At 39.1% G+C, this 10,863-nt stretch overlaps 1 protein-coding gene across 2 annotated transcripts in view; it reads right to left on the reverse strand.

Annotated features, from left to right (window-relative positions):
* TAF2 (TATA-box binding protein associated factor 2) overlaps positions 1–10,863 on the reverse strand; it is a 127,016-nt gene that overhangs the window by 13,577 nt on the left and 102,576 nt on the right. For both annotated transcript variants that reach the window (XM_019528103.1, XM_019528104.1), the window contains 3 exons: positions 8,417–8,643; positions 4,727–4,879; positions 4,224–4,329 (listed from right to left, as the gene is read on the reverse strand). In XM_019528103.1, the coding sequence (XP_019383648.1) occupies positions 4,224–4,329; positions 4,727–4,879; positions 8,417–8,643 (486 nt within the window). The remainder of the gene's footprint in view (positions 1–4,223; positions 4,330–4,726; positions 4,880–8,416; positions 8,644–10,863) is intronic.

The following is a 10,863-nucleotide window of genomic DNA, read 5'->3' on the forward strand; positions in this document are numbered from 1 at the left end:
CTGCTCAGGTGCCTTCCGACCCTAGAAACTATGAAACTACATATACCATGGGTTCTGGGGACCTGATCTTGGGAGGAAAGGTACACATGCATAGTAATTCATTATGATACCACAATGATATGCCATCTATTACAGAACCTCAAGTCTTAGTAGGTGATATACTCTAGAAGTGAGGATTTTCCAGGTAAAACGTAGTATCATGCACAATTACATAATTCATATTAAAAACAAATGTGCTACAAACCACAGCATTTCCAAATGAAAACCTAAGAAAGAATATATCATTGTCAATATTATTCTCATATACTGGCAGGTGATACTGTTCACTATAACAACCAGTAATTTATTCATGGCTGAGTTCGCTTAGTTAGCTCAGCAGTAGAGACTTGTGTTTTCAATGCAGATCCCAGCTTGAATTCCTCCTGACAACCATAGTGTCAGTATACATTCAGCTGTCAAGGTTCTCACTACAGACTTGGATGTATTGTTTTAAAAACCACTGGTCAGGTATTTTTCTTCTACACTTTGCTGTAATATTTGCTCTGTTCAAAGGTTTACAAATGTCAACTCCATTAACATTTCACAGTCTAACTGAAAACATCTCTCAGATGTCCTCTACAGTATCTGTGATGACCAAGAGTTAGGAGAAACATACACAAACAGTCAAGATCACTAAATGTAATCGAGTGCCTATGGTCAAGGTATTCAAAGTTATTTAGGTGTCTAGATGGGCCTAATACATCTACCAAATAGACTGCAGGTGGAACCCGCATGGACCAGTGTGGTTTACCCTGTGGGCAGTATGCAGTTCCATTTCTGATTATTCTGGAAAACAGCAAGGAAATAAAGAGAACATTTGAAGTTTTTCCAGTAATCTAAGTTCTGACTGTTTAGGGTATGCCTTTTCTAAGCATAACTGCTGTAACTACCCTGTGGCCTTGTGGTCAGAAAAAAAGAATGTGTATGTATACATTAATCTTTCCTCTCAACAGCAATATTCCTTGTATGCTTTCAGAGTCTCATGCCGGGTTGATTTATTTTGTTATTTTCACTTTTGCTGGCATTTCAGAAACAACACAACCAAGCAAGTGAACTGGATACTGTTCTAGTTAGCACATTACAGAAGATTTAGTCAAAATTCTAATTACAAATCTTTATTAGTGATTACAGGAGAGTTGGAAAAAAGCACAATTTAACTGACATATACGAAGTCAAATATGCAGTCAGTTAAGGTAAAAAAAAAAAATCTTACTTGTAAACCGAGTAAAACTGGTCTGGATTCATTGAGACAAATACAGAATCGTGATTATGACTTTACTATATATAATATAAAACAAGTTTAAGATGTAGCTATATACTAAAATAAGAAGAGCAGAATACTGAAGTAAATACAGAATTATCTTTTAAATTTTTCTTATATAAAAAGCTAATCCAATTGAAAGAACTACCTGATATAAAGGACATAACACAACCCATTCCATCAAATTCACATGTGCAGTGCACTACAATAGCTGCTTACAGACTTAAAGGTAATACAAAAGCTGGTCTATACATTAAGCAGAGTACAAAATCTGATCCTGATATTCCTTTGATCTTTTTAAGACTGGAGGTGGAACACTACCACCATTTTTGATTATTTATTAGCAAACAAAAATCAGTTTTCCATATTAGAAATATGAACTAACATGACTTCAGAGCCTCAAAAGAGGCAGAGCTATAGTTAACATACCAACACTTTGTGCAAGAAGATTTCACATGCTTGAATGTGTTTTTATTTTAATTAGTTTTTGCAAGATGTTTAGAGCTCTTTCTTTGATTTGTACAATATTAAGAAATTATATAAATGAGACATTTAAAAACTGTTTTTTCCTAAGTGAAGGACTCTAAAAGGTAGCATTATTACAGATCTTAAAATTGAAATCTTATTTATTCACAGAATAAGCAGCTATAATACAAGGCTCTATTATTCTCATGGCAGGTCTCAACCCTGACCTCTTAGGATCAACTTTATGGGTGAAAAGGTAAAGTAGAAAGCTTGTAAAACATAAACGTAACAGAGAAAATACAATTTTCCTTGTTTTCTAAGAGCCACAATAATATGAAACAATGTTTGAGCTCGGTTTATTATCCTATAGAAAAAAAGATCAACTGAAGCAGCAGGCTGAGTATCACAAACAAATATGGCAGCATTCAGAGCCAACATGAACTTCCTCTCTCACACTTGCTATTTGCAAACCTAAAATTGTGTGGCTAATTCCCTAATGTTTCAGAATGGCTGATTTAAGCACAGCTCATGACTGAGAAAAGAGGCTGCATATGTATGGACTGGAGGTTGAAGAACTGATCTGGACATTAGAACTTATATCTCTTAAGGTGCTCTGTATTAGCATGTCTATCAAAAGCCATTTTAGCATCATCAAAAACTGAAGTACAATTCCTCTGTCAAAATCTGCAATAGCTCTAACCCCAAATCTCAAATATATCTCAATTCCAAATCTCAATTATAAGATTTTAGTCTTTCCTCATTTGCTTATTATTTGAGATATTTTCATGAAAAGCTCTTAGCAACCATCAAGTTAACTGCTTCTGTTGCCTATTTCAGACCCCAAATTCCATATTTCTGTTTGTAATCAAATGAGGTCCAAAAGAAAAAGATTAAGTATTAGAAATAAAACGTGTTTTTTTTAATGAAATTGTCCCTAATAGTGTAAAGCAAAGTAAGAAAAAACAAGAAAAATGTCATGAACACCAAACCATCTCAAAACCATCTTTTTCAAAGACTTCACTTTTTAAAGTGAGTTCTGAGTAGTGTCAAAGGAAAAAAAATATCTGGCCTTCTGAGTGACTTAGATGAAGTGTTTTTCAATTATGCTGAATGCTTATAGCAAGGGCAAAGGGGTCATTCAGCACATAAGTGAATTGCAAAGTAGCTTCTATGTTGTAGGTCTATAGAAATAGCAGCCAAATGGCCCGAACCCACTCTGATTCAGAATTCACCCATTCTGAACCCCCAGTGCGCACTTAATACAGAACAGCACTTGAAAATGGAGCTGGCTGACAGAGTCCCATAAGTCCTATTTGTAAAGAATTTTGGCACAGTTTTGCAGTGTTTCTTGTTTATGACTTTATATCCCATAAAGTGTGTCAGACTAATAAAGAAACTTTGCAAAACGTTGCATAAGAGTTATAAATACTAACTCTCAATGGATCAGCTCTTATGCATTTCTGTGGAAGCTGACATTACCTAGCATGCACCATGCTTTCCATTACAGCAGAAGGGGAGACGGCTGGCCATGACACTGAGACCTTAAACTGTCCCTAAAAAAGCTAAGTTTAGACTCACTTGCATGCTACCACCCCTCCAATCTTCAACTGGTGCACTTAGCAGACTTTCTTAAGATACTTAAATATTTGCCAACCAACTTTCAGGCAGAGTTTACCATCAAAGTAGAATAAAAAAATCCTGGAACTGACAGAAAAATTGAAGAAAACTAAATATTGATTACTGCTGGATTTCGCTGTTCATGCTAGAGAAGGAAAGATGATAAGAACAGAAAAGTCCAGCAAATGTACATTATTACTTAGAATTTTAGGAAACATTTGATTAAGATTTATTTTAAGAAATAACAGTTCAGAGAGAAAAAGAAAAAACTTTGCAAAGAGTATTAAATTACTGCCTTGAGAGCAAGAAATATATAGGTAGCTTCCATGAATGGAAGTTTTTAGGGGCTAACACCCTCTATAAGCACCTCAGTTCAGTCTTTATTAATGAAGTTAAATTTAGCTATAAAAAATTTAGATCAATCAATGAATAGGGTCCCCATTACTGCTTTCAATGTTTACTTCTATTTTTTTTAATAACCGAAGTGAAAAAAACCAGGGGGTTTTTTTGTTTTTTTTAAAACCAGTTATTCATTTCCAGTTTTGTTTTGTTTTTTTGCTTCATTTGACTAGAATATTCCAGTTGGGTTTTCTGCTTTCACGTCACATTTGACTTACTGAGGAACACCCTAGATACACAACATGTATATTGGACTACACACTTATATGCATAATTATGGATCCTGGTCTGTATATAAGACTTATAGACCCCATTGAGTACTTGCTTTTCATTAGTTAACACTTAAGGACTTACTAATGCTGCATTTGGGGAACAAGCTAAAGAACAATACACCTGCAATATTTGAAAAATTACGCTGTAATTTGCCAATAAATTATCATACCTGGTGTTGATGGTCTCTCCAGCATGTTCAAATGATGGTAGATAAAAGCTTGACTATCATGAACAGTGTCCATATCAACTTCTTCCTCTTCCTGGGAGTTTGAGAACTAAAACAGAATTAAAAAAAATACACAATAAGGGAATATTAATAGTTCATTCAATTAGTACTAAAAAGATCTTATTTTTCTAGAGGAAGGAGGCAAACTTTACCATTGAAAATTAGTAAAAGTTAAGGAAATATCATTTAAAAGGGTCAGTATCCTTCCTTCTTTTTTAGCTTACTGTGAAACAGCATTGGCAGCAACATTAAAACATTAATTATCAGCTTTACTCTCTGCCAGGCAATAAGAAATCTGATGGGAAATGTTCTGCTTACCTTGGCAAAAACCACATACACACACACGATGCCTTTTGTTGGGATACATCTGTTAAAAACTTAACAAAAGCCAGTACTTTCATACTAACCACTCTATGAACAGAGAAAATGAATTTCCATTTTCTTACTCTGATTTTGAGTTTGACTTTACTGTCTTCATTCTTCTCTAGTATTTGCCCCGGTTCCAGCGGGGATCCAAGTGGCATATCAGCCTTTCTTTTCACCCCCTGCTGATGGCTAGAAATACTGGTTGCTGTTTCCTTAACAGGATGATCATCCTCCTAAAGCAGCATTTAAAGATGGAAATTAGAGGATAGCAAAAGCATATTTATGTGTAAAAGCAACAAAATGGCTGAAAGCTCTTGAGTGGGTGATTTAAACAAAGTTTTCCCTGTGATTCTGGAAAAAAGTATTTCTTAAAACCCTATATGGAGATGTGCCAAACTCTTTGAAAAAACACACGTTTCTCTTTACTCCCATCCCTGCTCCCTCTGCGTATCTAGCATTGGCCTGTCTTCTGTCCTTTCGCACAATCATGGTACTGTTGGTGTGGAAGGAATATTTACTGCTTCTGAAAAGCCTTTCTATATATCTTGGCCTCACAGAGCCTCATCAGTCCAAAATAAGTTGAATATTGTGATAGCTTCTGACCTAAATAAGGAATTAAGCTAATTCACCGTAATGGTTTAAATTTATTCAACAAATAAATGTTAGCTTTTAAAGGCCATAATCATTAATTTTCTTGGAATATTCTCTTGGAAATCAATCACATTTCTTCAAAAGAGGGAGAGTTACCCTATTATTTATTAAGAATCTAAGCAAAAAGTGTAAGAACTTTAAAATAAAACTGCATTGCCTACATGATTTCTAAAATGAAAAAGGACAGACAGATATACATGACAAAATAAACCTCATCTTCTATTAAAGCTAAAGTCTTAGTCTTTTATTCAAAACCCTAAAAATATCTACTACTGTATTAAGCAGCTGTGTCACTGCTAAATCAAGGGTGTCCCACACCAGTAAAATGGCTATAATTTCACATTCTTGAGAATTAATTATTCCACATTAAGAGCCATGGCAATTTACCTCCTCCCACAGCAGATTCCAGCATTGTATGAATTTAACAGGACATTAAGACAGCTAACTGTTTTCAGAGCATGTATCCTGCTACAGAGCCAGTCAAATCAACCTGAGCATGCTCCAGCATCAGTCTCAATTCTTTTTTATGTCCAAAACCTGTTTCATCCTTACTTGGCTATTTCACTTCATGCTCTATTATTAACAATAAAATTCAGTCTGCAAAATGATTTGGAATAAAGTGTGTGAGAGATGCTAGCCAACTTCTGTACCATTTGTATTTCAAGAGGAGAACTAGTTCCAGGAGTGAATTGTTTGGATGGGTTTAGCTAAATGGGAAGAAAGGGATGGGATGAAAGGTTTGAAGCCAGGGTCAAGAGAGTAGAGTGAAAATGGTACTAAATACCTGCAAAGAAAACATACCCTGCTGATTTGATTCCTAATGGTTGAATTCAGGGAAACTAGAGTAAATATACATTTTCTGCAAGTAAACAGGATTTCATCAAAAACTCCTACAAATTTCCCAGCTAAATAGAAACAGCTTGCAGTGCACAGGACAATGGCTAAACTGAGAAAAGTACAACTCTGATGATTACCACAAAATACCTGCATTCAAAAATCTATGTTTGTATGTGTGACATTCTTACTGCGCGCACAATCTGAACACAACTGCACACCAAACATTAGGAGTGCATTAAAGATTGTGGTTCATTTCTTATTACAAATTGTTTGGTCAGTGTTTCCAAATACTTTGAACTTAAGAACTCTTTCCTCATAAGTATGTTACCTATGTACTTTAGAGAAAGTAAAAGAAAAGTTCCCAATCGAATGAATGCAGTGTGATTGTACACACACCAGACAAATTACCTTTCGCCAAGTTATGTTTTTTACCCCCTAGAACGTAACATATTGACTCAAATCCAAGATGAGAACCCCCCTTGCCCCCTTCAGCTTGAGGTGGAAAAACCTAGTCTTAGATTCAAGTACCAGCTTGGGGGAGGCAGTGGCTCAGCTCCGACTTTGGAACTGGGATCGGGGCTGAAGCCAGAGCTGAGAGGTCGCCTCCCCCAGGCTCATTTGACAAGGGAGGGTGATGCAGCTGGGAGAACACAGGGAAAACTAAGGTGTGGTGGTAGGGAACCTGCAGTCTTTCCCCACAACCCCTTGCCTGTGCCTGCCCCCAATGCTCTCTTCCCCTGCAGTTGCTCCCTTCTGCTCCAGCTCTGGTCCCTCTAGCCCCAACCCGGCTCAACTGGGAACTATCACCTTTTCTCTGGCTGGGCTGGGGCTGGAGCTGGAGCTGGGCCTGGGCCAAGACAGGGGCTGTAGGGACAAGGTTGGGCAGCAGGCAGAGGGGGTGGGGAAGCAGACTGTAGTGGGGAGAATGGGCAGGGGGGGCATAGCAGGAGGCAAGCATTAGGTAGGAACAGGCAGTTGTTGGGGAACAAGGTGCAGGGGAGCAAAGAGTAGGAGTCTGGCCCTTCACCTCCTGCCACTGCTTTCCCTGACAGCAGTGGGTTGGGGTGAATTTAAGATGACTTTCTGCTAATAAGATTCTATACATGGAAAATTATAAATCTAATTATTGGGAAGGGTCTTAAATTCAAAGTCATCTTGAATTCAGGTACATACGATATTATTAAGCACCCTCTGTTAATTGCTATTTTAAAAAAATGATGAGGCTAAATTATTTCTTCATTCTCCATTAATGTTGATCCCCACCACTCCCTAATTAAAATTTGTTCAAGCACAAGCAGGCAAGGGGATTTTTTTTTATTGAAAAAATATATGACTTTGAGAACCTATATCTACCTAGACCTAATAACAATGTAATCCTTTACATTATGGGGAAGAGAAGCTTTCATCTTGACAATGGAAACATGCTTGCAGTGGCATAACAGTGTGGGGGAAGGGGACAAGGCTCAAGTGCTGCCTAAGGGGATGAGTGCAGAATGGAGTTAGAGGGGCACCTCACCCTCTTGTTCCCATCCCACTCCCTTCATCTTCTTTGTGGACACTCCAGCAGCAGGGAAGGCAGAGGAGCAGCAATGATGCACAGTGTCCTGAGCAGGAGGCACACAGTGCAGGCACAGCTGTTAGAGGTTTCCTGCTGCAGGGGAGATGCTGCCTCTTCTTTTTTGTCACTGAAAATCAGTCTTTAAATGACTGCTCAATACATGTGTTAGCAGCAAAAAGGGATGTGACATCACCCCCACATCACCAAACCTCTGGGTGCTGGCTCTTGCACTGTGTACCACTATTGCATGGTGCATGGATCTGGGCAGTTACACCCCTCAGTTTTAGCCCTCAGGGTTTATATCAGATTTTTGGAAACTGTCATAGGTTTTTTAGACTTGATTCTGGGTAGTGCCCCCTGTAACAAATTTAACACCATCAAAAATCTTTACATCACAGCATCAAGTATTACCCCTTGTGATGTTTACTTCTTGCAAGTTACATGAAAGAAGTGAGATTTTACTAAGAATCCACATGAAAAAAAATATATTAAATTCTGGGACAAACAGGAAGATCATTTCTTGCACTGGAAAAAAGGCAGAGAGATGAGAAACAGCCATAGGGGCCTCTATAAATATAAGAGACAATAATGGTATCACAGAAAAAAACAGTCATGGTGAAATATGCTAAAAGACAAGAAATTTGAAATCAATATACAATATAATGGGCCAGAAGAATGATTCAGAGGAGGGTGAAATGTATGTGGGCAGACAGTTGGTGCTTACAGTGCTCTGAAACCCCATCGGTTGTCCATTGTTAGCACTGATGACAGGTTCCTGATTGTTTGCCACTGATTCAGGAATGATGGTTGGATTAAGTACAGCTTTCTTTTCCTTCAGATTAAGGACCAGTCCAAGCTCTGGTAATGGCAAACAAGAAGGTCTACTAAGGCCAAAAAGGGTGAAGTACAGGTCTACAGCACCACATCGTAGCCTCCAGTCATGTGAAGTACCTGAAAATAAAGGGAATATATTCAACATGCAGAAATATTCTACCAAACAAACCAAAAAAAGAATGGTCAAAGTAATCTACAACCAATTAAGCCATGAGTTTTTAGCTATAACTGCACATTGTCCTCATCCTTCCTCTTTTTTGTTGATTGTTATTCTCTTCTGTTGTATGTTCTTTTTAATAGAGTGTAAGATGGTTGGGGAAGAAACCATATCTTTCAATGCATTAATACAAAGTTTAGCACAATAGGGCCCAATCTCACCATGAAATGGCATCACTGGGTTTCATAGCAGAAACTGTCAAACAATACCAAATAGTAACAAAAATGAATGTGATACTAATTTCCATTGACAACACTGATAACGTCTTTGACTAAAATCTAAACTGAGACATTAAGTGGAAGGCTACCTTTAACAAACTAGCCAGAAGGTATGAATTTACCAAGAAGGGCTGTATTTAAAACTGGGTCTCATGAAAAAAACACTGAGTGTTACCTTCCCAAATTACTCCCTGATCTATATGTACACACACATGAACACGTGCTCATACAAATGAGTGGGCATGTGTGTAGGTTCACACTAATATATTATACATATACCATACTTAAATGAATCTAAGATGAACCCCTAATCACCATGGGGGGAAAAAGCTCCTTATCTTAAATTTGTGTACGAAGCCAGTGGGGTTGGGGAGGGAGGAAAGGGTTAGGACCAGAATCAGACTCACAGCAGCCTCCTGGGTCCTACCCTCTGCAGCTTCTGTCCTTGCCCTCTTCCCTGCCCCTACCTCTTACTGTTAGGTACAGCTCAGCTCCAGCTAGGGCTGGATTCCCTCCCTCACCCAGAGTACAGGGAAACTCCATCCTCTACCCAGCCAATCAGCAGAGCTGTCGCTGATGCATGGCCTGGCAAGGGCTGTGCTTTCACATGCTATGCTCCGAGAGCAGCAGGAAACAGATCCCAAGCAGCGTCCAACAGTAAGAGGTGTCGGGAGGCAGAGATTGCGGGGAGCAGTTGACAGAAAGGGCATAGAGTGTGGGGAGCTAAGGGGTGAGGGGGCAGGATGAAGAAATGAAGAGGGCAGAGAGCAAGGCCCCCAGCCACTGCTTGCTTTGCTGTAGCAATGGGGGAGGACAAATTTAAAGACAGCCCTCCAATAATCAGATTCTATACCTGGAAAATTATAACAAATTTAGAAGTTTTCCATATACAGAATCTAATTATTGGGGGTTATTTTAATTCAAGTAAATACAGTATACAGATATGTATACAGTATACATCTAACCCAACTTATACCCATGAGAGGTTAAAATTTTTACCAAACCAGACTCTATCCTGAGCCACTCATCTCATAGCACCAATAAAACTCGGTGATTCATTTTGCTATACAGACCATCCTAATTTTAAAATCTGATGTTTCTATTTCACCTTGTCTCCTGTACAGCATTTTTTGCATTATATGACAATCATCTTGCCCTTATTACAAGTCTACATGTACTTTTTAAAATGACGTGTGCCTGTTCAAACCAGGGAAAAGGGGTCTGAAATGCAGCCTTTCATTCCTACATTTCCCACACAAAAAAAGAAGATGCCAGTTACTGGGGAGGCATTACTGTCCAGGAAAGGCATAATTAGCAGAGGTATGAGAAACAGGCCATATTCGATTCAGATTTGGATTCAGCCCGAATCGGGGACAGTGATTCAACTCATTGATTCCGATCACTGCCCCGATTTGATTCGGCCAAATCTGAATCTGAAGATTCAATGCTGATTCGGAGAGTCAGCGATTCAGCTACAGACACAGCTTTAAGTATTTTGTCTACATACCTCGAGGTATCAGGTACAGCTCATGAATGCTGTGGTGGTGGGGTGGATGCAGTGTCCCACAGGAGCGTGGGGGAGCCCCGCGTGCTCAGCAGCAGACCCAGATGCAGATCGGAAGTACTGCCAGTCCACTGTTGAGTGTGTGGGGACCACTCCTCCCCCACCTGGCTCAGCGATTGGCTGCAGGGGGGACCCCGGGTACCCCCCAGGAGGCACTAGTTGCTTAGCTGGGGGCACAGTCCCCTGCACACTCCACAGCAGACCTGGAAGTGGACTGGAAGTATTTCTGGGTCTACAACCGAGTGCACTGGGAACCCCCCTGTCCTCCTGTAGGAGGCTCCATCTGCCCCACCAACTCCGTGTTCATAGTTTCATAGTTTCTAGGGTCGGAAGGGACC

This window comes from Gavialis gangeticus, unplaced genomic scaffold (assembly GCF_001723915.1).
Source record: "Gavialis gangeticus isolate Ggan-Ray unplaced genomic scaffold, GavGan_comp1, whole genome shotgun sequence".
NCBI lineage: Eukaryota > Metazoa > Chordata > Crocodylia > Gavialidae > Gavialis > Gavialis gangeticus.